Source organism: Rhamphochromis longiceps, linkage group LG6 (assembly GCF_057381845.1).
Source record: "Rhamphochromis longiceps isolate RC_006_pf linkage group LG6, R_longiceps_female_GT1.1, whole genome shotgun sequence".
Lineage (NCBI taxonomy): Eukaryota > Metazoa > Chordata > Actinopteri > Cichliformes > Cichlidae > Rhamphochromis > Rhamphochromis longiceps.
Window position 1 is genome coordinate 12,237,024 of NC_140562.1, and position 27,719 is coordinate 12,264,742.

General features: G+C 40.4%; 1 protein-coding gene and 1 pseudogene across 1 annotated transcript; one reads left to right on the forward strand and one right to left on the reverse strand.

Moving 5' to 3' along the window:
• Positions 1–11,716: 11,716 nt before the first annotated feature.
• LOC146667552 (ras-related C3 botulinum toxin substrate 2-like) lies at positions 11,717–15,042 on the forward strand (annotated as a pseudogene).
• Positions 15,043–17,400: 2,358 nt separating this feature from the next.
• LOC146667553 (thrombin-like enzyme BjussuSP-1) lies at positions 17,401–23,124 on the reverse strand. Its single transcript, XM_085408338.1, has 6 exons — positions 23,082–23,124; positions 22,572–22,773; positions 22,242–22,454; positions 18,106–18,167; positions 17,654–17,802; positions 17,401–17,556 (listed from the first exon to the last, which is right to left on the reverse strand). Exons 1-6 carry the CDS (start codon positions 23,116–23,118, stop codon positions 17,401–17,403), a joined length of 819 nt encoding a protein of 272 aa, XP_085264464.1. The 5' UTR covers positions 23,119–23,124.
• Positions 23,125–27,719: the final 4,595 nt, after the last annotated feature.

A 27,719-nucleotide genomic window follows, 5' to 3' on the forward strand; every position in this document is an offset into this window, starting at 1 on the left:
TTTATCCTGATGGTCCAAGGCTTACATCTTTATGCTCACAGACGTACTTCTGTAATTAATCAGTGACCGATTTATTACTTTAAGTTACAGTGTGAGGGGCATTAATGAACATAAATCAGATTTAACTGGATTATGTGTTTAGGTCAAGAGACACAGACCTTCATCTTTAAGAGGCTCTTCTTGAATATCTAATCACGATGTTTGCCATGCAAGTACACTGGACGGTTGTTTTTAACAGAATCATTTGATGATTCTGATGAAATGAAGTATTGTTTCAATGAGTTGTGGCACCATTCTTGCTTTAGCAGTGAAAGGAGTCAGGTAGGGCTCCATCAGGAAGAGGGCCCCAGAGGTCCTATCCCCCCGCCCACTTCCCTGGGGCTTGAACATCAGTGGATTTCCACTTAAGCAAAGCCTCATCAAGTTCCTGCAAACAGCACCACACACACACTATCATGTACAGAGTGTGGATGCTGTGTCTAAGACCACGATCAATGTGTTTCCACCATCTGGTGCAAGCTTCATCTGTCTCACTGTGTTCTCCTAAAGGCCAAGACAGCAGGACAGTGAAATCAATCTCACTTATAGGTGCCAGAAATCAGAGGATGTGAGATGGTGGTAATCAGGTTATGCATTTGTTGTCTTCTCAGCAGGTGGGAAACATCTCTCTTTATTTGTTTATGTACATGTGTATCAGAAATCTATTTTCCTGTACAGCTCAGGATTAAGGAACAATGTTGATCTAATCTAATGAAGATCAGTGCCTTTTTAGAGTCAGTGAAAATACTGACATTAGTGACGTTAACCCTTGACTAAGAGTTTCTTAGTCAATTGTTAATGGGAAACACATTTCCACACCACCATCTTCTAAGCTGTGATGCTACATGTGCAGCAGCAAACGTCCAATTAGTACCGATCAGAAGGTTGGAGGTTCGATCGCTGCCTGATCTGATCTGTATCTCAAAGTATCCTTGGACACGATACTGAACCCCAAACTGCTCTTTCATGTGTCCATCAGAGTATGAATGTTAGATAGAAAGAACTTAGGTACAGAAAAGTGCTTGTATGAATGGGTGAATGAGGTGTATAAAGTACTTTGAGTGCTTGAGTAGAAAAGTGCTATTTAAGAACAAGGATGTGCAAGAATTTGCTAGACACGCTCTTCTTTTTCCAAAACTAAAAATGTTATTTCAAATTTGGCAGCCTGTGTGTCAGAGACTGAAGAGTAACTAAAGGGCAAAGTCCAGGAATACAGCCAAACTCAGGAGACCAGTTAGGAGCACAACTGAGCAAAGGTGATTCAAAAAAATGGAGAGAAACTCTGCCATGCAGTGCCATGCTGAGCAGACTGGTTTACAGCCACAAGAGAGACTCAGCGTTCACAGATCATAAAATCTTCAGGGAGCAAAGCTCTCAGAGAAGCTATAATGCAATCCACAGATAGAATACAGTCAATAAGCTCCAAGTGAAATGTTAAACAGTGCATGGATAGCTTTTTGTTCAGCTTTTTCGTCGTATCCTTTTTCCCCCTTTCTAAAGTCTCTTCAGAGGCTTTGCAGTTTGTCAAACAGCAGCTGGTAAAAAGGCTTTTGCAGTGAGGCAGGGAGCCTGTTCAAACCAGATTATGCTTGATTTGATGACTGCAGAGAACTTGGGGCTGACAGCTCAGATTAGGATCGGTTCTCCCTTGAAAAGGCATTAGTGTGTTCTGTCATGGCAGGATTTCTGTTCAATGTGCAGGTAGATTGAAATCAAAGGGCACCAAAGACACCCAAACCTGAGGGATCATTACGTGACACCCAAAGCATCTGAGCAGTCTTATTCCTTCATCTGTACCAAATTACTCAGATTCACAGACGTCGTGCACAGCAGACCTGCAATACAACAATGAATAACAGGAGTTACGCCTGCGTTTGACAGGTCAAAATGTCACAGGGAGCAGTTCAGTTAAGTTTCATTCCCCTCCAGAAATCACTTCATGCATGATTATCAGGAACCTTTGAGTAATGACAGCACTTAAGTGAGTGTTTCCTTACCATATTCCACTTTGTCACCAAGTTTTAGGATGAGAACGTTTTTTTTCTACTTTATTTTTTTTTATATCGTTGTTATTATTTCTGTTGTAATTTGTGTTTGTTTTTTGTTTGTTTGTTCAGTTTTTCAGCCTTGTTGCATTTTTTTCTATTTCCGTTGTGTTTTATTCAACTTCTGTTACATTTTGCAGGATTTTGCAGCTTTTTCTATTGACGGGTGTTTTCTTCAGGGCCACCATATTATCATTATCTTTAAAACTGCATTTGAAACTTAATGCTGAGTTTTTACTTTCTGCAGTTGAAGTTATCTAAAGAAACTGTGTGTGGGTGCAGCTGAAAAAACGTCTTTTGGCAAATAACACAGAAATTCTGAAATCCTCTACTGCTTATATCAAAGAGAATAAAAGAAACCAAAGCTAAACTCTAAAAGATTATTTATTTCAGCTTGTTTACAGTTATCCACACCTCACAGCTTTTTATGGGTTGATAGTTTTCCTGATCCAATCTGCATACTCAGGATCACAGAGGTCCATGAAGGCAGCCGGTGCTCTGCATACAAAGTCTGGATCTCCCACAAAAGAAGAGACACCATAAATCCTGCCATTATGAACCACTCCTCCACCAGAGTCTCCCTGCAAGACAGAAATACAGTTTCCCAGTTTTATAAAATCTTTCTGTATTTTGAATGTTTAATAAATGCAGCTGTGAGCTGAGGGATCATGCAAACTCACTCGACATATATCTTTCCCAGGACTTTGTCCACAGAACCAGTGCTGATAGCTCCTGACTCGGTGGACCTCGGGGAATTATTTCTGTAAAATATCATTGAGCTCTGTACAGCTGACAACCTCAGTCTCTGCACAGTGAAGAGAGGGTGATTCACCAGGTTCTAGAAATAAAGGGACAATTAGTTCAGCTTAAAGCACTTTTTTAGAAAATGATGCAGATTTGTATTTTATGCAGAAATGCAGCAGAAAGAAATAAAATGGTCTGAGCTCACAGGAAAAGCTTGTTTTTGCTTTGAACACATTAGAAATGAAGAAAAATACAATTTCAGTACAAATATCTGCAACATCTCTTTACTAATAAAGTAACAGTTTGGATGGTTTGTTTTCTTAATACAACAAATTTGTTAAAAATCATCTTCCTTCTTTTCTCATTAGCTAGTCCAGTGGTGGCACCATAACCTGCGACCTCAACTCTGGAATGACACAAGAAGTGTTTGGACGCTTTTCTCTCCTTTTTTTTGTCAGTTACATACAAATACATATATTGATTGTTTTGCACGTTAACTTTGAAATGTTGCCCTGAGGCCTGTACTATGAAGCAGGATCTCATCTCTCCAGGTAACTTCAGAGTTCTATATGAAGGATTTTGACTTCTTACCAGAGAAAATTGTAAGAGTAACCCTGACCTGCTGTTATATTAGTTATGTCCTTTATAGAGTTTTAGTCACCACTTTATCATCACGCACCACACCTGGCTAGCATGCTTGCACTGTGCTTGCTCAGCGCATTGGGACACCATTCAAGCTCACTGCAGCACATGCTACTTCCTGTTTTAAAGGGCCTTGTAGCAGCCCTTGTTACATGCGTGGGCACGGAGCGTGAAGCAGAAAGCACAGCTTAAAAGAGAAGTTGATATACCCGGCGGCGTGACACTGACTGGTGTTTTACGTTTTCTCAAGCCAGCTAACGCAAAGTAAGCCAAGCCTTGTTGAATTTTCTTTGTACTATATCCCTCTGGTTAAGTTCAAGCTTAGAGATCATTTGTCCAGAAAAGCAGCATCACCATTCCTGGAAGATCCCTTGAAACTTTCAACTTTAGACCCTCCTACTGTACTACATGGACAGTGGGAGGGGCTAAAATTCTTCAATAGCATTTTTTCGTAGACATTTTTCAGTTTGCAGCCTATGTTTAAATTCTGTTGTTATATTAAGTTTTATTTTCTCTTAAACTAATAAACAGCAGAAAGTTTGCAGCTGACAGAATAAAAGCTGAAACTGTCTTTCAAACATTAATTAAATGAAATACTTAATTATCCATCCATCAGATTCTCCTGTGTAATGATAGGTCGTGATGTCAGTCAGGATTTTTGCTGTCTTTTTTTTTTTTTTTTTTTTTTTGCCTGTCCCATTTGGTTCTTTAGCCATCAGAATTGTTGTCTGAAGACCAACAAGGATACCCAATGGATTTACTTTGCCAAATGGATCATCGTGGCATTGCCGTATTGGTCCATTTGGTCGATCTTTGTTTTTATTATTTATTATATTTTATTTTCAGATTTTACAGACGGGACAGACATGAGTGAGGGATAGGAAAGGAAGAAAGAAAGAGGAAGGAAAGGAGAAACAGAAGGGGAGAGGGACAGTGAGAAAGGGGGGGGAGAAAAAAAATCTCCTGGATCACCTGTTGAGAGAAAAATAGAAAACAAGCAAAAAAAACAAAGCAACATACTAAACACAACACCATCGCATTAATCTAGCTAAGTGTAAACAGCAGTAAATACTAAATATTCAATGTTGTTGTGCAGCACGCAGGACAGATGTGCTTCGAAGTAGCGGCCAAGAAAGGTGTAATTTGGGTCTACGAGCAGTGAACACCCGTGTACATACCTGTGTGGATCAGCGCGCTTGTATTCCAAAGGTTTCTCCATGTAACGATCTGCTAGGGAGTGTGGGGGGGCCACAGCCCCGTCCTCCAGGGTGTGAAGCGGGTATGGAGGAGGTCAAAACTCCAGACATCCAGAGGCCCCCAGAACACAAGAGACCATGGAAGACCAACAGAGGGGCAGCCGCGCCACTGTTCCAGTAAGAGCTGAGGAGAGTCCCAGATGAGGGTTCACTCAGCAGCCGCGGAGCAGAAGCCAGGGGGAGTTGCAGTGACGCGCCCATGAGCTCCGCCGGCCCCCAGCTGCGCCTGAGTGACCGAGCCCCAGGCCGAGAGGCCGGGGGCACCCCACCTCCGAAGGGGCCCGAGCGAGCCCCAGGCTCCAGGCCCCGATAAGCGGCCACCAAGGAGTGAGCCGGTGTGTACCTGGACACCCACCCCCAGACACAAAGAACCACCAACGCACCGACACCTGAGGGAGTCCGCCACCGGCAGGGGAAGTGGTGGTGGGTGGAGATAGGCCTCCAAATCTTGGAGGGCCTGAGGTGTCCCCAGAGAGGTGGCGTCTGATACCCAACCTGACATATAGACACAGACATACAGGCACACACAGACACAAACATCCATTCCCACCCTCATGCTCTCATGTGCACTTACTCCACACTCAACCAACGTGGAGACAGACATAAAGAGACGCTGTACACACGATCACACTCCCCAAGCGTACTCTACAAACCGGGTCTAGGTACCCTTGCCCCTGGAGGGGGGAATTGCACCCAGACCCAGGTGGTGTTACCCTTTTCCCTGCGGTGGGGAGAGGCAGACCACTCCGACTCCGTAGCAGCAGGGAGGCCCCACACCCCAGACCGCAGTCGGACGGCCAACTTCTCCTAGCCCTCCCGCTCCAGCAGGCCGCAGAGAACGGGGGTGGGAGAAGACTCCAAACCTCCCTCCACCCGCTCATTGTAGTGTTGATGCATGTGTGTTCTAAGGTGCAATTAAAACCCAGGAGGGCATAGAGCTACCTGCCAAGGAGCAGCAGGTAAGCGCATAGTCCCTCCTGATAGTCTTATTGAACAAAGCTGTGGTGGGGCGTGGTCTGCGGGGCCGTGCGGACGCACCTGCACGGCATCCGCAATCACGCCCGCCGTGTTAAAACACGGGGACTCAGGGGTTGGTGTTGTGGTGTGGTGTGACGTGAATCAAATAAAGTTGGCTCTGAACGTTGCTCCGTGGTCCCGCCGTGCCTTATTCATGCCACATTGGTGCCGAAACCCAGGAGGCGGCATTTCCTACCAGAGCCAGGAAAGGAAAGGAAAGAGCTGGCCGAGAGGGTGGCCGAAATAGCGGCCACCCAGCGGAAGCAGGCGGCGGAGGTGCGTCGCCAACAGGAAGAGCTGCGGAAGGAGAGCGAACGCCACCTGGGGAAGATGGCAGAGCTGGCAGCGCTGCTCTGGGCCTGGGCGCCACCCCCACAAGTGTGTCCCGAGGACAGTGAAGCGGTGGAGGAGCCGTGTGGGTCACCTCGGCAGCCGGAGGTGGTGGACGAGCCACGCGGGGGTCCGAGCCTGCCGGAGGAGGAGGAGCAGCCGGGTGAAGGGCTGCTCCTGCCGGGAGCGGTGGAGGAGCCGCTCCAATCGGAGGCCGAGGACGAGGCGGGCGAGGGTCTACACCTGCCGGAGGCAGAGGAGTCGCTCCACCCAGAGGTGGGCGAGGGGCTGTGCCTGCTGGGGGCGGAGGCGCAGTGCGGGGAGCCGCTCCAAACGGGAGTGGCGGAGGCGGTGGCGGAGCAGCTGTGCGGGGAGACGGAGGTCCCTGCTCCAGGGCAGCCTGTGCAGCCGGAGTTGGAGGCAGAGGAGCGGGACAGCCCCGCTAGGCCGGGGATCGGCGGGCTGGCTAGTCCAGCCTCGCTGCCACCAGTCGATTCTGCGCGCCTGACGTCTGCCCAGCCGCCTGTGTGCAGGAGCTCACGGCCATGCCTGTAGGGCCGTGTCCGCTTGCTACGCGGCCGACCTCCGGACCAGCTTCGCCGTTGCCGCTGGATGCGCGGGCGGCCACCAGAACGGACGCTTCCCCGTCGCTTGGTCAGGGGCTGGGGCGCCGATGTTTAGGGGCCGAGTCTCGCCCCAGTTCGCGGGGGGGGGGGGGGGGGGGGGGGGGAGTAGGTTCGGCCAGATTACTCCCCGGCCTCAATCGGGCGATGGGGGTATGTGGTGGGGCGTGGTCTGCGGGGCCGTGCGGACGCACCTGCACGGCATCCGCAATCACGCCCGCCGTGTTAAAACACGGGGACTCAGGGGTTGGTGTTGTGGTGTGGTGTGACGTGAATCAAATAAAGTTGGCTCTGAACGTCGCTCCGTGGTCCCGCCGTGCCTTATTCATGCCACAAAAGCATCTGAAGTTCTTGCACATTCATATAGTGCTTTTACTACTAAGCAATTTTACTCACACACACACACACACACACACACACACACACACACACACACACACACAACACTGATTTTTCTGCAGCAGCTGTTACCTTCAGTCTGTATTATGCATTTAAACCCTTCATATTTTTCTAATATTACAGTTTTATCTTCCTTTTTAAAACCTGCACTGCCAGTATAGTTTATCCACATCCATTAGGATTGAAAGCCCTGGTTAACTTGATAACCAGGGCTTTCAATTGATAAGCAGCTTCCTGTGAGTACTTATCCTGATTCCCACTGTTGGGATAAGATAAAGGAAATATATTCTACATATGCTGAACTCACTTCACAGCACAGAGCTCAGGTCAAGAAGAAACTTTAAGAAAAAAAACTTCAAAGCAAGAAACTTTGAGCCACAGGAACATCAAAGTATCATTTGAATCTAAAACTGAAGTTAGCACGACGTATCAGTATCTGTCAGAACACATGAACCTGAAGCAGAAACATCCACAACTCACAGTCAGGTAGTTTTATAGGTTGGACATCAGAGCTGCTAGTAGCTGCAGCAGCATGATGTCATGAACTCTGCCTGTGCTGGTGTCTTTGTCTGTATAGATCTCAGCTTCTGCTGTTATCTGCACTTCTTGTTCCGGACCCCCTTGATGCACACTTAGATTTGCAAACATGGTCCTGCATGTGCACAGCAAACATAAAACATGATTACTGATGGTCACCATATTTTATTTCTCATCTTGTCTGAATGTATTTTACTTTTTACTGAATAGCAAAAACATGGCTACTAGACATTCCTTGGGTTAACAAGTTTTAGTTGCTGCTCTGATCTCCTCACCCTCCTGGCTTCAGACGGTGAGCTGCAGTCAGAATCCAGCGGTCGCTGATCAAAGAGCCTCCACACAAGCTGGAAGGTCCATGTGGATAAACTGCTCTGAGCTGTACATGATACTGTCGCTCACATTCATCACCTCCAATGACTCTCTTTTGCAGAGCGACCTCTGTGTTCGCCGTCACACCTGAAAGAGGAATCCCCCGCCCACCAGGTCACTGCCAGTTTTTCTTTGTACCTGTAAAATATCTGCTCTCAGAAGTAAGGCAGAAACACACAGTGAGGACCAGAGCCATTAAATATAGATACTGTAGCTGAGCACTCGCTGATACAGAGAAAAGAGAAAAGGGCACCACACATAGTGTTGCTGCCATTCACTCTCTAATGACTGCATTTCAGTTTGAATATTGGACACTGCATAGTCACATAGTGTCATTATGAAGCTTTATGAACTGCAAAGCTGCAAAGCTCCACACATTTATGCAAAGTTACTTATCGTCTCTTTTTGCTTTTGGCTTTCATAAAGTTACAGAAGGGAAATGAAGGTAAAATATTTCTATAGAGAAAGTGCTTCACAATAATAATCAATAAAAATAAATACAAACATTAAAAGACAATAATAATATCCACTACCTAAAATTAAGCCTGTACAAATAAGTAGAGCTGCTCTTTCAAATGTTCAGACCGCAGAGATCAAATGTAATATTAGTGCATTCCATAGATTATCAGCCAACAGCCTTGAAGACACACTTAGTCTCTTTTGGTTTTCAGCCTAGAACGAGGAACCACCAGCAGGTTTCTGTCAGAAGACCTCAGTGACCTGCACCTTATAGATGGAAGCAAATGAAGTTTGATCTCAGCTTCATGCTCTTGTTCTGCTCGTGCTCTGATTTGAATTACATGTTCTACACACTTCACTGTATCTCACTGTCAGTTTGTCAATTTGTGACATTAATTCAGAGGAATGTGGTGTAAACCAATGATTTATAAACCTAAAACAGGCCATGATCACTAACCAATGCTAACTTTGAGAAGCAATGCAGAACATATTGTGCCCTCTGTGTGGCTAATGGAGCTCTTAAGAGTAGAAGAGCAAAACAAAAGAAAAAAAAAACCTCGCTCACGAGTCTGCGACTGCGTGCTGACAGAGAGCGAGTGGGTTACCTCTGTGTGACTTCAAGCTGCAGAGGGTAAGGCTCTGACTGTGGTCTGCATATATGTGCCGAGCAGCAATTCAGAATACCCACCGTGCACAGTTTCTGTGAGGTTTGGCATAACTCGATGCATTGAATCATTTTCATATTATACAGACAGAATTATGCAGTAAGAACCTGCAGTTAAATATAGAAACTGTTGTTGAATACTCACTGATACACAGAGGCAAGAGAAGAGGCAGCAGACACAGTGTTCCTGCCATTCACCCTCTAACAACTGCCTTTCAGTTGAGCAAACACTTTGGCGACAGTGGGAAGGAACACTGTGTCTGCTGCCTCTTCTCTTGCCTCTGTGTATCAGTGAGGCAAGAGAAGAGGCAGCAGACACAGTGTTCCTGCCATTCACCCTCTAACAACTGCCTTTCAGTTGAGCAAACACTTTGGCGACAGTGGGAAGGAAAAACTCCCTTTTAACAGGAAGAAACCTCCAGCAGAACCAGGCTCAGGGAGGGGCGGGGCCATCTGCTGGGACCGGTTGGGGTGAGAGAAGGAAGACAGGATAAAGACATGCTGTGGAAGAGAGACAGATTAATAACAAGTATGATTCAGTGCAGAGAGGTCTATTAACACATAGTGAGTGAGAAAGGTGACTGAAGAAGAAATACTCAGTGCATCATGGGAATCCCCCAGCAGCCCACCGCATTGCAGCATAACTAAGGAAGGATTCAGGGTCACCTGGTCCAGCCCTAATTATATATTTTGGAAAGTTTTAAGCCTAATCTTAAAAGTAGAGATAGTGTCTGTCCAAACAGGAAGCTGGTTCCACAGAAGAGGGGCCTGAAAATTGAAGGCTGTCCCTCGTATTCTACTTCTAAATACTCTAGGAACAACAAGTAAGCCTGCAGTGTGAGAGTGAAGTGCTCTAATAGGGTGATATGGTACTACAAGGCTTTTCAGGGAGTTTTTAGGACATCCTGATAATAATGAATTACAGTAGTCCAACCTGGAAGTAATAACTGCAGCTTCACTCTGAGACAGGATATTTCTAATTTTAGAGATGTTGCTCAAATCGAGGAAAGCAGTCTTACATAGTTGTTTAATATGTGCAATGAAGGACATGTCCTCGTCAAAATTCACTCCAAGGTTCCTCACAGCGTTATTGGAGGCCAAGGTAAGAATCTGGTTAGATGCCATATTTCTAAGATTTTAAGGGCCGAGTACAATAACCTCAGTTTTATCTGAATTTAAAAGCAGAAATTAGAGGTCATCCAGGTCTTTATGGCTTTGAGACATTCATGTAGTTTAACTAATTGGTCTGTGTTATTTGGCTTAGCTAAGCTAAGGTAGCAAATTCCTAAAAATACAGGGAGTGAATACAAGAGAGTGTGCTTCGGATGAAGCAAGTGAAGATTAAACTATGAAATAAGAAGTTATCTATAAGTTTTTAGTTATTTCGGCTATCCAGATAAGCTACACAAAAACACAACCATGTGTTGGAACAGGAAGTGATAGGAGGTGAGAAAAATAACCTTAGGACAGGTGAGATTGGTCAATGGTAGAGCTATTTTTCTGAAATTACACACGTTAGTAACGTGTGTAATTTCAGAAAAATAAAATAAAAATAAAAATAAATAAAATAAAAATAAAAAATAAATAAAAATAGGAAGACACAGTGCTGGTTCAACAAGACAAAGTGGACAAGTTTACAACACCATTCAACGCAACACCACACAAAGTTGTAAGCAGAACTGGAAACCAAGTCATTATTGAATCACCAACAGGAGCTCGCTATCACCGGAATACCACACATGTGAAGAAATACGAGACAAATGAGACCAGAGAAGGACACTATGACACAATACCTGAAAGGGAGGAAGGTGAAACACCCACAAAGACTGACACCTTCACTCCAACACCACAAGAGGGCTCCCAGGGGCCAGAGAGACCAAGTAGATCACAGAGGGCTAAAAAGATACCCGAGAGGTTTCGTGATTTTGTGGTGAAATGAACTATAATATGTTAAGGTGAAGAGGTAACTTACATTTGGCAAGTTTCAAGTTCATATGTGTATTTCGACATGTATATATTGAAAAAAGAAAGGTACATGTGTGGTGAGACATTTAGATTATATAATTGTTAGAAAGTAAGACAAGAAGAATGTTCAATGTTGGGGAAAAAAAGACATCAAAGTTATTACAACTAAAGTTTGAATCTAAGGAAAAGGGGGGTGTCATGTATTGATATGGCTATGTCTTAATGTGATGACCTTTGAACCGGATGTGGTTGTCCGAAGGAAGCCCCGTTAAGTGGCTAGTTGTAAGATGGACAGTGTTCAATAAAGCAACATAAAGACCGTGCTTTATGTCCTGATTCAATTCAGAGTGCTCTGCCTAATTTAGTAATAAGGTGGGCACACAACAAGTGGGCTTGACTTTTGCGCCTATTGGCTGATCGTTTACTATCGACTAGTTTTCCTGGATACCTGCTCCGCGGACGGCTGCCACAGGTAGCAAAAACGTGCTAGGTCAAAGGTCAGGGAGGATGGCGGACTGGTGTGAACTTCAGTCAATTCTGCTCATTTTAGCAGATCAGATAGAGAGGGATCATTTACCTGTAGATACTGTTTTGAGTCGTTTAGATGATGTTTCTGAAATGCTTGGGATGATAATTGCTCTTCAAGATGTTAGCATCGATGACAGCATTGTCGAAAGTTTAAGATCAATTCAGCACCGTGTTCGTTTGGAATACGCCGAGGAAGAACAGTCTTCAAATGTTGGTCGTCCACGTCTTGAAATCCCGGCTGCAGCACTCAGGACTTTAGTGCTGTCCGGGATAACCATCGGGGTAATTGCCGATATGTTTTCTGTGTCTCCGAGCACAATTAGGAGGAGAATGACGGAGGAAGGTCTAAGGCAAGTTTATGCTGTAATTTAACACCTGTGTGAGTCTGTACACAGCATTATTTAGATGTTGACCTTAATTATGACGTTTGATATTGAAATATTATCGCTTACTTTTTTATTGTGAATGTCTAAAATAAGCGGGGCAGCTACGGCTAGTATAATAACTATACTAACTATATTATATATGTCAAAAAATACACTCTGTTAATATCACTAATGGCACAGGAGGATGAGTGTACTTAAGTAGTATTTGCACAGACCTAATGGAAAAGCAGAGTGTGCCATGGTTAGCAGGTGTTTCTACATTTTGGGAGAAAAACAGCAATCAGACTGCGTGAATGTTGTTCTTCCAGCAATCTGAACTCTTAACTCTATAAATATGTTTAAACAACAAACAGAATCACGTATATCCTCCCTAACCACCAGCAGGATCTCAGATAGTGTTGACTGTTTGTCATAGTTGTTCTATGTTTGACAGTTTACGTTATTTCAGTGACTTTTCTATTTCAGGAAATCCATCCATCTTTTTAACTACTGGGTCATTAAGGAGGCTGAAGCCCATCCCAGCTGTCATTAGGCAAAGGGCGGGGTAGACCTCGGACAGGCCATAAAACAGGATTAATCTGGTACACTAGTCTCTTTCTTTCTGTAAAAAAAACATCTGTGTCTGCAAACATTTGTGTTATCAGTTTCATTTGAGCCTGAATACATTTGAATATGAATATGAAATTTCTCAAGTTTTTAAAAATGAGAAATTAAACTGTTATTCTACTATGAGACCACACGGGGGCAGCCCTGCCTTATTATGTATTATTCTCTCTTACTAGACATGGTTAGGATGGCTTTTGTGTCAAACTAACCAAAGTAATGTTGTTGTTAATGTTTTTGTGAACAGTGGTATTTCAAGTATGGTCCTGTTTTTTTTCTCCATTACAGGAGTTTCACTGGTTAAACAATCAGTGAATTGAAAGATTGTTGAATGAATGAATAACCAATGAAATGAAAGGTTGCCTATGACTTGTTGGCTGATCGCTGACCTTCTCTACTCTCCCCACAGATTCGACAAATATTCAGCTAATGTGATGGTGGACAGCAAGCCGGTCAACCTGGGCCTCTGGGATACAGCTGGACAGGAAGATTATGACAGGCTCCGCCCACTGTCCTAGCCACAGACGGTACAGAATCACACATACACACACAAAGCACACACAGTAACTAATGGACATAAAGTTACAGAGACAGAACTTATATAACATGTCAGCTAATTAAAACTGCAGCAGCTATTCTAATTCTTTGTCTCCTTGTCTCTCCATCCAGGATGTTTTCCTAATCTGCTTCTCCCTGGTTAGCCCGGCATCCTATGAGAACGTCAGAGCTAAGGTGAGTTTTGGCTGTTTTTTATGAGGCCTGTCTCTCAGCTGCCGAGGAACAAAATGTAAAAAAGAACAAACGGAACAAAAGCAGTAATTTATTATAGAGAAAAAAAATAGGTACTTGGATTACAAAATGGAGAAAAAGCCTAAACAGGTCTAATAATTGATGTGAATGAATGATTGATGCTGTGGGTGAAAGTTGGATGATGTATTTCTCTCATCTTTAATAGCTACAGCATATCATTTGTTTTTCATGCCTTCATCCACCTTTCTGTAACACCTGGCATCAGAGCTTCATCTCCCTCCACCTTTGATTCAGTTTTTTGCCTCTAACACGTTCCTTGATTTTGCGTGTTCCCCTTTCTTGCCTCTTATTTAGTTTTCCTTTACTCTGTATTCTGCCAGTGGTACCCTGAGGTCCGTCACCACTGCCCCTCCACGCCCATCATCCTGGTTGGCACTAAGCTGGATCTGAGGGATGAAAAGGATACCATTGAGAAACTGAAGGACAAGAAGCTGGCGCCTATCACCTATCCACAGGGCCTAGCTCTGGCTAAGGAGATAGGTCAGTCACTCTTACTTTATTTGCTTGAAAAGCACTTTAAGATTTGAAGCTCTCCTCACCAGTGAAGATATGAAACTAGCAGATGAAGATGCTAGAGAACTTTGTAGCCTGAACAGCAACTCCGAACAGCAAGAACCCTGTTATCATGGTTCCGAAAAGGTAGATGTCTACAATGTCCTCGATTGACAGTCCCGCCAGGCACACAACCCTCCAGTTCCTCCACCCGTCCATTGTGTATCCAGAGGGGAACGTCCCTCTAGGACACTCGGACTTACTCAAGCCCAGGCTTCTCGTTGAGAAGAGCGTGTCAATTGCATTCAGGGACCAGTTGTTCAAATCCATAATTCCTCTTTTAGGTTGTAACAGACCGTGAGAGTCATCCAGGGCAAAAGTAGAAAAGTAGACGAGACTAGACAAGGACATTGAGAAGCCAAGCAGGAAAGAGAAGGAAGAGGGAGAGGAGAAAAGTGCGACTGCCTTCGTCCAGAGCCAAACGAGAAAGGAAACTGTAGACACTTATCACTAAGAGGTGATTCAGAAGTTTGTTCTTGCACATATAATGGACAGAAACATTAAAGAGAAAAGAAAAGACATAAATGAACACAACACAAGACAGAAAAGTTTCACATGCTTTGTACTCAATTTCATTTTTTTGCAGAGGAAAAATAAATTTGTCCTGAATATTGTTGGAGTAATTTTGTCCCACAGGCATCAATTTAACCCCATGATTTATGTGACCTTTGTTTTAGATTCTCACAGGAGCACAGAAGAAGAGAAAAGGACTGCAGACCCTGAAGAATATATGCAAATCTGCCATGTCTCTAATGTATATCTACAACTTTAAACAAAACAAAAAACAAAACAATGTATGGTGTGCAGGTTTGCTATTGTTTTAGAAATGCCAACGAGCTCTTCAGTCCAAATCCAGACGCTGCCCAGACAGGATTTCTTTGTAAAATATATCAGTTTAGAGATTATAGACCCTTTGAGTTTAAGTGTAAGTCTGAGAGCAGCATGCTGCCTTCATCTAAAGTACTGCCAACAATATATATGTGTTTCATGAAACCTAAAATAAAAATAACTTTTGTAACTGAAATAAACACAGTGTTTCAGTGTGATTTGTTCACTGTGCTGTTTTCAGGGTGATGAATGTAAGGAGCAGAAATGGTCGTTTGTGAGGAAGCAAGCAACAAGCAAACTTGTGTCTGAATAAGATTTATTAACAAATGTATTATTTGTTGTGCTATTAAAATAAAAATAAAACATTTGATTGCACAAAAGATTCACATTATTTCTCCACAACATGTGACCTTTTGGATTGAATGCTGATACTGAATTCTGGAGGATATAAAATTCTCATTTTGATACAGCTGCTGATATCGTCTGTACTCTATCCTTATTTATATATTGTGGAGAATTTTTATAGGTTAAGTGTAATTCATTTGCTGTACTTGGTGTATTTCTAGCTCATTTTTACAAGTGCACCTACTTCCAAGGCAAACCTTTGAAATATCAAAATTAATTTTGATTTGAAATTTTAAAATTAAATTTTGATACATTTTTGATTGCTGCCTACTTCAGTCAGAGATTATTAGATCTATAAAGAATATAGAAAATATATAAGAGCAAAATATAACAGTTGGTTCTGGTTCTACAATGTAAATAGTCATGAAAATAAACAAAAACCATTCAATGAGAAGCTGTGTCTAAACCTTTCACTGGTAGGGTATAAACCTGAAGCTACAGTCTCACACACAAACACAAATCCTTATCCTTCTATGGAATATGTAAGGTAGTGGATACAAAGTCTTTATATCATAGAGAACATTGGTGTTGCAAATAAAACAAATAACTAATGGTGGAGAAAATGGTTAATATTAGGATTTGATGATCACAGTTCTTTCATTTTTGCTGTTTATATCTAACATTAAAATACTACAGGTTACTGTGTTTTAAGGACTGATTGTCCCATGGCAACATGACTTTACATGATTAAAAAAAAGGAGATCAGGAAATTTCTTTAGTTAGGCTCCAGATCAAATTGGATTGAGCAGGTATTCTTGTAGGTAAATAGCTTACAAATATAACTGTTATGTTTTCTAATCTGTGTTCTGCTAGCTGCAATTTCAGCAGTGTGAAACAGTGTGAGTAGCAGATTAGAACCAAACATGTTTGTTCCTAATCTGATGATGCTGATCTCAGTTTGTGTGTAGTAGGAGGAAAAATAGTGGCGTAGTCTACAGCTTAGATATGGAAATTGCTTTTTTTTTATTGCAAAAACGTTTCTACAGTAGGATCACTGTGGCGACTGCTTTAAAGCTTCTTCGTGCCAGTTTTCATCTTTGCTTTGTGTTGTTGGCTTTGGGTTCATACCTAAATACTAAGACAAAGATTGTATATGTGTCATCAGGATAGTGATTTGTGTCGGTATGTGAGATTGTAGCTTTAGGTTTATATAAACTACCAGTCAAAAATTGGGACACACCTTTACATTGTAGATTCTCACTGAAGGCATCAAAACTATGAATGAACACATATTAAATTATTTGGAAAAATTTGTCATACCCTTTGATTACTGCTTTGTAGACTCTTGGCATTCTCTTGGTGAGCTTCATGAAGTCGTCATCTGAAATGGTTTTCCAACAGTCTTGAAGGAGTTCCCAGAGATGCTGAGCACTTGTTGGCCCTTTTGCCTTCACTCTGCGGTCCATCTCATCCAAAACCATCTCGACTGAGTTTAGGTCATTTGACTGTAGCCAGGCCATCTGTGTATCAACCTGACTTCTGCACAACACAACTGATGGGCCCAACCTCATTAAGAAGGCAAGAAATTGCACAAGTGAACAAGGCACACCTGTGATGTGAAAATCATTTCAGGTGACGACATCATGAAGCTCAGTGAGAGAAGGCCAAGGGTTTGCGGCGATGTCAATAAAGCAAAGGGTGGCTACTTTCAGGAATCTAAAATATAAAACATGTTTAGAGTTTTTATCAATTTTTTATTTGCTATATATGATGTCTTCAGTATACATCCATCAAAAAACATGTGGCATAACAGATCTACAATGATAAATGCTTGACGAAGGAAGGCAAGAATAACAATCAGCCACATGTTCATTATGACGATCCTCTCATTTCGCTCTAACTGAAAGCGCTTTGAGTACTCTGTGAGAGTAGCACTATATAAGAATCAGTCCATTTAACAATTTTAACTATATAGTGAGGGGATATAGAGCTCAATTTGTAAAGTATCTGATAAAGCGGTCAGATAAATGTATATGCAGTATTTCCCTCTTAGAAGCAGAAAAAAAATCATGAAATTAAACAAGTATAAATTTCTCATATTTGCACTTAATACCATATTACAGTAAATGTCCCCAGTGATTATCTAACAAATGACCCAACAGCTTCCATATTTTGTAGATATTCTAGAGTAGAAACAACACACAGCACACAACTTTCATGTAGATACGATTGTTTATTCTGAATGTAAATTTAATTCGGTTATTTTCCAGTGCTTTGAGCAATTTTCTGGTTTATCCAGTCCATGTAAGGACAGACATTCACAGTAACAGCTAGTCCACCAAAACAAGGGTCCTTACTGCTACTGATTACACCATAAATCCTGTCTTTGTATATCACTCCGCCACCAGAATCACCCTGAAAGAGAAAAATATAATTTACTATAAGGTTGTTTGAAAATATATGAGAGATACTCAGATGATATTTAGTAATGTTAGCGTTCATGCCAACTCACACTAAGTACATATATGTCAGGTTCTTTCAGACACAGTCTGTTGTCATACGGCACTTTAATCTCCCCTGAATAACACTGAAAGTTTTTGCTAGGTCCACAGTCAACAACATGCATGTTTGCACACTTTAGATGAGGTGGTTGGCCATCGACTAGAGAAAAAAAAAAAAAAAAGAACAAAAGTCATTCATAACCTTTGAAAAACTAAAATCTTAAGGAAAATGATATTTTCCTTTATTTCTAAAAAACAATTCAAATCTTTTTCAAGCAAAATGTTTTCTTTAAAAAAAAAACTGCATCTAAAAAGGTGGGAACCTGCCATGTAATATATACACTGTGAAATAAAATAAAAACAACAACTTTTTTTTTCATACAAATTAAATATACCAAAAAAACACACAAACCAAAATGAGATTTTAAAATAAACTGAGCTAATCAAGAAAAATTATTCTTACTTTCATTCTTGTTCTTATCTACCTGGTAATTCCCAAAGCCTGCCACCTGAACGATGTCATTTCTAGAAACAGAAAAAATTGTCACAAATTAATTCCACATCCACACGTGTCTTGTAAACACAGAATAAAATAATAAATCATAATGATGTACACTGCATGCTGGGGATTTCCAGTCCAGCTACAGCTACTAACTCTGAGTAACTGTGAGGGTTCAGATATCACACATCACTGTTTGCCACACGTGTTTCATTGTCATTCACTGCGTGTCATGGATGTAACTCCTAAAATCAAAACAAGGAATCTTAACTCTTGATCCAGGCTCAGTGATATTATCGTTGATGTCAGTCAGGTGGAGATGCAGGTATAATGTCAGTCATGGGTTTGAAACTTCACAAGTATGATGTCATCCTGTTGATGGACTACTGCCCTGACCTGCGTGATAACCATCTTCTCCTGCTGCATTAACTTGTTTGAACCTTTCTAAGTCCCGTTCTGAAAACCGTTCCATGGTTGGATACATTTTTTGTTTCACTGAGCCTCGTGTTATCAGTTAGAGCAACAAACACTGTAAGTGGCTTTCATGGTTTCATTTATAATATTATATCAAATTATATTTTCTTATTACCCTGCTTATTAGTTGTGGGTAATGGATTCCATGACCTCCCTACAAGATGATCTTATATACAATCTCAAAGCTTATTCACTGTTTTTTAAATTCATATTTGTTAAAGGACACCTCTATGAAGACAGATTAGAAGTTCAATATGTTGTATGATTTTCACTTTAGTCAAGCAGCCTTAACAGGAATCACATTTCTTTCAGTAATGACTTATTTACCCGTTACTCTCATAATACACTGTGTGACAGGCAGATCCAATATCCAGGACTAAACTCAAAAGCAGCTTTAAATATAGAGTACTTGGCGATACTAGCTCGGCTATTGCAACAGATAAACAGGACACAGCCAGAAAGAGATCCAGACAAACAAAAGTACAAAACAAACTTAAATGCACACAAAGTAATCAGGCAGATGGGACACATGAGGTAACACAGGTGAACTCAATCAGGCAAACAACAGGGGGAGCAAAACTGAACACAACACACACTGAGACTACCAAAATAAGAAGGGAAACAGAGCCAGAGGTTAAACTCCAGACATACAAACCTGGGAAGGACAAAAACCTGCTGCCTGTTACAAACAGACTACAGAGTACAGAGTTATTCTTTAGAGGGAATGAATGAAAATGATAATCATTTATTTTAAACTGGTATTAGTATGTTTATTATTACTATATTATATTATTTTTCTTAAATGGTCCTCTTTTATATTCATTCATGTTTCATATTCCACTTGCTGAATGAAATTCACTGTCTAAAAGACACAGAAATACTATTTTTAATGTTGTTAATGATGTTAATGTGTACAGTATAAGGTGTCACGGTTCTGGGTCATTTTGACCCAGCATTTGCAGTTTGTTATATTTTTATGTATTATGGTTTTTATGTCTTCTGATTGTCTTGTTTTAATTCCATGTTTCAGTTTATTCTGGTTTAGGGTTTTGTTCTTAGGTTTTATGTCTTGTGCCCTCGTACTTTGTGTAGGTTTAGTTCAGTGTCAAATCTGCGCCTTTGTGGATTGTTTCCTCTTTTACTTTGGAGGTCCATGTCTCATGTCAGTGTATTCAGTTTTGCTTCCCCCTGTCTCGTTACTAGGGATGGGTATCGAAAACTGGTTCTTGTTGAGAACCGGTTCCCACTGTTTCAATTCCTTGGACTTGTTTGCCATTTTTGCAAACAATTCCCTTATCGATTCCAGTCGCCCCGAATGACGTCACCACATTGCGGAGCATCATTTACCTGGCAGGAAACATGGCGGCTCAAACGCTCAAAAGTTTGGTTATACTTTACGAGAACGGATGACAACGGGGCAACTTGCAAAGTAGACATTTCATTTAAGGGAGGAAACACTACGAATATGCAAAAGCATTTGCTCACAAAACACACAATAACCTTAAATGAATGTCGCTTCTTTAATTCCGCTCCAGACTCGTGAATCTCAACCCAGCAGCAGCGGTAACGTTTGCACGTCCTCTCCCGTTAATGCGGCAGGTAAATAATCAACTAACAGTGCATATTATGTTAGCGCGATCTGCCTTATCACAAAACCTGCCATTACTGTGCATTTAGGTGACCATGATGAGAGAGACAGACAGAGTCTGGCTCAGATGCTGGCAGTTCTCGCTGCAGTCTACCGGTAGCGTCTCCTTTCAGGCCAGGATAGACGAATGTTACCGAGCAGTGACTAAGTTTGTGGTCAAAGGCTTGCACCCATTTGCCAGCAGATGCCCCGATTTTTGGTAAGTGAATGTGTTTAATTGTAGGCAGGGACATTACTGGATATTCTTGTGTAATCGCTACTGAATAATTTATGTTATACTTTGTTATTGCTACAGAAGAATATTTATTTTATTATTTTACATTTACAATGTTTTTTCCTGGGGACCCTGTGACACCCCACTGAAGAGCCGTAGGCTGTGGATCTCTTAAGATCTCACTGTTGGGTTTGTAAGGCCATGTTACTCCTAAATTTCTATCTTGTTCAAAGAGAAGATATAAAACAAAGTTCTAAGCTAATCGACTTTAGTGTTCTCCTTTTTTAAAAAGAATTGATAAGAGAATCGATAAAGAATCGAATCGTTAAACAGAATCGAAAATGGAATCGGAATCGTGAAAATCTTATCAATACCCATCCCTACTCGTTACCCCTAATTTCTCCCAGCTGCGTCTCCCTCCTGTTTCCCATTCCCTGATTACGCCTCTGTGTATATAAGCCCTGTGTTTTCCTTTGCTCGCTGTTGTGTTGTATCCTCAGAATTGCCTATGTGTTCTTGTCATACCATTCTCAGTTAGGTTTATGTTTTGTTTCATGCCAGCAATAAAGCTGAGGTTCTTTGAGTTTGCCGTTCATTCTCTATGAGTCCTGTATTTTGGGTCCTCATCCCTGCCTGAGGCACCTCAGGCCTGCCACAGAGCCCTGACATAAAGAAAAGTTGGAAGGATTGTACTTGTTATTGAATAGTGGTGCAATCCCACAAAAACATTATGCTTGCTGAGGGAGTTTGTCATTGCTGTTGTTTATGTTTAAACTCCTTCTTTAGTGTAATGTAAGTTTTTACTGTGATATTGTGTTGATTGAGCTGTCCCATATGGAAAAGCAATAGTGAAAACTTATAAAAGACTGGCAGATTTGGCCTACTTCATATAGTGAATCATATAAGGCTGATATGGTTTACTCATGAAAGTGGCCACTTTCATATATTGTTTTAGTAAGTATCCAAAACATACAAGTTTCATTTATATGATTTTCAAGGGATCTTATATCTCTTGTTTTCACTCTTGTATGCTTTTCATACAAGTTTCACACAAGACAGACACAAACTTTATAAGATTTATATATATATCTTTTCCATATGGGGTGGTTTGTTTATTTGTGTGTTCTTGGTTGCAGTAATTCCCAAAATAAAGCTTTATTTTGGAAATTACTTATTTATCTATTTTATTTTTTTATCTATTTTATTTACCATCAAAGTTTTGTTTTGATGATAAAGTCATAATTTTATCATAAAGTATTAGATAACTCTTTATATGCTGCAGATATTGCAAGTGGTGAGGTACTATGGGGATTTATTATATGATACTACACTTGTGCTTTGAGAGGCGTACTATAGACAGAGCACATTATTATTTTATGGTTCTTTCTACTTTGATTTTTTTCTTTATGTTTGTCTTATATTCTGTACCATACAGCTCTATAAAAAGTGTGCGCCCCTGTTTTTCCCTTCATTGTTTTTATGAATGGAAACACTGTGAGTATAATATGGTTTTCTGACAAAAACTTAAGGAAAATGTTAATAATGTTAATTAAATAATTTAATATATTTTGTAAATTAACATCATGACATACAAACATCCAAATATATGGTCAGGGTTCAGTAAGCAGGTAACTAATATTCAACATTGTAAATAAATAAATATCATAATGTAAATAAATGTAAAATGTCAATACAAATAAATAAAAATAAAAAAGTGGAAAAGTCAGAAAGGATTCAGACTTATTAGGTAAGCGCACAACTTACATGTTGGGAGGATTTGCACAGTCTGGTAAGGCAACGGTTTTCCTGCCTGGTTGTGAAGGAATTTCCAGTAGCATGATGTCATCAATTGTATTTATGTCCACAAAAAATGATCCACCTGTGATTTCCACCTTTTTTTTTTTATCTGAAGATCGTTGAAATAATAACTTTATCCATGATGGATGTGGATGAACTCCTAAAGTTACATACATATCCCTGCACAAGGGGAAATGGGTGTAAGCGACTCTAATTACAGAACATGAGCATTTGAAATACTGTCCTAACTTTTAAATTCAATTAAAAACATTTATAAGTAAACTGTTGTTTTCTCACCATCCAGGTTCATCTATCCAGCAGTGGGCTGCAGTCAGAATCCACCGTTCATGGATCAGTGAGCCACCACAGAGATATTCTGTTTTTCCACTTGTTCCATGTTTTGCCATGAGTGTCACGTGATACCGACGCTCAGTGTCTGGACACTTGTGGCCTCCATAGATCCTTTTGTGCAAATCTACTCCTGTGCTGACTGTGATGCCTGAAAAAGAAAATAATTTACTCACAACTGGTTGTTTCTTCCATCTGAAGAACAACATATTCTTTCTAGTTAATATAGTTGCAGAAATGTGTCTGCAAAGAGTTGATGAAAAGAAGAAAAAGTACAATCATACTGTAGAGACAGTGTTCCTGATACTGTAACATTCTGACAAATGTATAATAACTGATATCAAAGCAGAGACAAAGAAGAACAAAAACAGTATCTGGTGGTTTAGTGAAAACCTAAATAATCCTTTAGTAACACAGAATTTGTCACAACCTGAGAAATAAGTGCAATATTTCACTCACCAACACACAGAAGAAGAAGAAGCTTCAGATGAGCCATTGCTGTCATTCAGCTTGCAGTGAATGCTGTGCTGGGACCTTTTTAAGCCTGTTCTCACTGTGCTGGTGGCCATAGAGCCACCAATCACAGAGCATAATTTTATCACAAAACCCCATTGGTTGGGACATTCTTCATGCAAATTTTAAATATGACTTTATCTTTTTTTTATGTGTTGTATGTCATTAATTAATATTTTTCTCTCAAACACTCCAGACATAAATAAGATAAGTTTCTTTTTTAATATATATATATATATATATTAATATATATTTTTTCAACATATGTATCCAAATATGTGAATACATCTTTAATGTGCAACTTGTTAGTTTCGCTAAAAGAATTATTAAAATTTTGTTTTGTTAAAATAAATATGATGAATGTTGAACGCCAAAATGTCTGGTAAAGTTTTTAAAAAGCAAAAGATAAATGAGCATTGCTTCCATTCTCTTCCACTTTATCAGAGTTGAGGGAGGCGGGTCTGGAGCCTATCCCAGCTATCATAGGGCGAGAGGCGGGTTAGACCATGGATAGTCTATCAAAGGCCTAACACAAAGAAACAACCATTCACACGTATGGGCAAGTGAGAATCATCAATTAAGCTAACCCCACTGCCTACATTCTTTAGATGCTGAGTACATGAAGAGAACCCACGCAAACACGGGGAGAACATGCACACACAGATTCAAACTCAGGGCTTTCTTGCTGGCAATGGTGCTGACCACTGTGCCACCATGCTGCCAAACAAACATTCTCATTAAACTTGGATGCACCAGTGGAATCACTGTTAGGAAATTTAGGAGTAAAGTAATCGCTTTCTGTGCCCCACTCAGGCATTGACCCATGTGCCTGTTCATCTTAGCTGCTATGATTCCTAACAGGAGCTTCAATGTGGTGCTGAGGCAGGTTATTGGTCGGTAGTTGAATGGGGCCGGTCCCTTCTGGGGTTCCTTGAGGATCAGGACTGTCCGGCCTTCAGTTAGCCATTCCAGGTGTCTCTCATTGACTAGCAGCTGGTTCATTTGTGCTGCCAGACACTCATGGAGTGCAGTCAGCTTCTTCAGCCAGTAGGCATGAACTATATCGGGGCCTGGTGCTATCCAACTCTTCATACTGGAGACCCTTTCTTGCCACTGTAATGGTTATTGGACCGTGCTTAAGGAGGTTGCTGTGGTCTGCTCTCAGATCCACTAGCTACTGAGCATTGCTGTGTCTAGACTTACATCTGATTGCCTATCCTGCCCCATGTCATGCTAGCAGCAGAGTTTCACTGTTACAGTTCAGTGTATTTTCCCGGGCTGCAGATCCTGAAGAACACTGTGTAATGTAAATATACAGCATGTAGGACTACTCCAGGATGGAATATCAACACGTGCCACTGCCAGAAGACACGTGTTGATGCCTTCTATGGACAGGGTCATAAAAGGTCCTTAACCCATCAGGACCAGTACAGTCTCCTCCTTTGTGCAAGGAAGAACAGGAGTCCCAACAGAATCTTACAAAATGAACTCCAGCAGGTCACTGGTGTGAAGTTCTCTGACCAAACAATCAGAAACAGACTTCATGAGGGTGGCCTGAGGGCCCAGTCTTCTGATGTGCCCTGTGCTCACTGTCTGCCACCGTGGAGCCTGATTAGCATTTGTCATAGAATAGGAGAGTTGACAGGTCCAGTACTGGCATCCTCTGCTTTTTCACAGATAGAGCAGGTTCATCCTGAGCACATGTGACAGACATGAAAGAGTCTGGAGAATATGCTGCCTCTAACATCGTTCAGCATAACCGGTTTGGGCTCCACAGAAAGTGAAGAGATCCATTGAAAATTTACTGTAGTTTTGTTATGTCATGTGAAATTTGTTCCCCATAAATATTATAAACATTAGAAATGTTCAGATTTTAATTGTGAATTTTTTTTTACATGTTACAAACATTAAACCATGAATCGTGCTCTACAAGCTAGATTTCAAATGGACATGAGTGCAGACATCAGTCAGATTTATATGATATGATATGATATGATATGATATTATATTATTATAGTCTATATATAGAGAGACTAGATTCAATAGGAGTAAAATAAATTTGAGAGAACTGAACAGGTTTATTACAACTTTACAATGGTGTGATAAACCAATGTAAATAAGATCAGATCCAGGATCACAAAAATCCAGTCTACCCATACAGTACAGAGCAATGAACAAAATAGTTCTTACAGTTGTTTCTAAATAAAATGAAATCTCATAAAGTTTTCAAAATCAAGTACACTGTTGTTTTAACATCTTTTCAGTTTCTATGAATTCGTATTGCTTTGCAGCATTACAATCAAATATATTTATAGATCCCTTTTTAGGGCATGTGTAATCAAATCATGAAATTTTTGTAACTTAATTAGTTTTAAACAACTTATTCATATGAAATAACTTATAACTGAAATGACAATGTCCCGAAAAGGCACTGAATAACAACTAAAAGAAAAGTGCATCTTGCATTATTTTGGTGCATTTGTGAAGGTGCTTAATCAAATAGACAATAAAATAAAACATAACACTCCATTTCACACACAGGTCAAGTACTCCAACTGGTTTTCGCTTTTTTTTTTTTAGACATTACAGGGTTCACACTGTTGCAGTAGTTACCACGTGTAAAGTTAGCATAGGTTTTCCTGCTAGCTTATCAATTTTAGTAACTCACCATAGTTTCCAAGAAATAAACACACGCTCCATCCAAAAAAGTTTTTTTTAACATGTATTAATTTATTTTTTTTAATTGGCCTCTTTAGCTGTAAAACTTGTTATCCTCTCTTCTTCTGGTCAAAGGGCCTTTTTCTGTCTAATATTGTTTGAGCAGAACTGTGGGAATGTAAATCAGCATAAATGCACTCTAAAGTTCCCTACTGTGTGTATGCAGGTGGGGGTTTTCGCTTCCCTCCAAACTCTAATCTCTCACCTGGATCTGAGTGACTTTTGCATGCAAGCGAGCGCTTCATTGTGTTGTTATCTGAGTCTTTGCATATGTGCAAAGACTCAGATAACAAGCAAATTCCATTCAAACCTGTTCTGTGACTTGATCCACATGATGAGTTTGTAAGAGTGTTGTTCCGACTTGCCAGTCTGCAAGTGTTTGTTTTATAGTAAGAAATGTGGAGACAGCAGCAGTGTGGCTGAGATACAGAAAGGATGCATTCAATGAAAATCTGGTGAAAAGATGTCCCTGTGTAAATCTGTACTTTTTTGCTTGTTTGCATAAAGGGTTTCAGCATTATGTTTGACTTTTGGTTGCTCTAATCTTGGTATTCTCAGTGTAGTGCTACTTTACTAGCTAACATAATACATAAATATAGATACTGGAAATTAATACTGCAATTTAAGTCACTAACAATCTGGGAAGCAGATTTTTAGTCATTTATTTTGCATAGGCTATTATTATTAGGAGCCTTGCGACAGACTGGCGACCTGTCCAGGTTGTACCCTGTATCCGGCATTTAATTAAGGAAAAATTGAAGATACCTTCTTTCTAAAGTTTAACGTATCAGGACATAAAACATATAATCTATTCTATGTCAGGCTTTAAAATGATGTATTACACAAATTATACTAAAATGTTTTTTATTAAGATGCAAAATCCTAACATCTGTAAAACTGTATGATGAGTAATAACAGGTAACATGTGTTAGTAAATATTTCACTGAAAATAAATTTAAAATTTAAAATGACTCTGCATTTAAACCCTCAGGGGAAACTTTCAGCAACAAGTACTGAGGTCAAAGTTCAGGAAATGATCAAAGTTCAAACCTGTTGTGTTTTGGTGTGATAACACAAGCTGTGCTGCATAAATGTACAAATGTATTACTCAACATCTCCTCTTTTTAAATATATAATAAAGAAAACGAGTGACTAGAACTTATATTGTCTCATATTGTTATTAATTGTCAGGTTGCTTGTTAATCTTTTGTCTGTCAGTTTGTCCAGATAAACTTTGTTTCTCATGGTTTAGTTCATACAAACCGTCTCCTCTCAGATCTCAGAGGACTGAAGTCTTATTATGAGTGCCTGTACAGTATGATAGTGTCTGTGGCACTGAGAAATCAACTGATTCGTTTTTATAAAATGAAAGACTGATTAACGGCTGATGTTTTCTGCTCCCCACAGATTTTACAACAACCAGCTAAAGTGGCCGCTGACAATAAGCCAGTTAACCTGAGCCTCTTTCTCACAGTAGGCCAGGCACGTTTGGATAACTTTATTCCATTAATGAATGAATTCATCATTTAAAAACTGCTGTTTCTATTTACTTCTGTTACCTTTGACTTTTATCAACCTTTATTTGATCTGACAAATTTAATCATAACAAATGTGCGACATAATTAGAAATCAGGAAATAGTGCAAATACATTAATTTGAGAAATGGGTTAAAGTGGAAAAAACATTTGTTTCTCCCTCTTTCTCTCCAATTAAGTTCAAAGGTCCTTTACTTGTTGACTTTAATTAATTAAATTTGGTTGATTTTTATTTTATTTCATGTGAATGATCAGTATTTACTTATTAAAAGCACTTTGTCCAGGTCATTCACTGTCATACAGGTTCTGGTGTGTTGATATATTTTGGGCA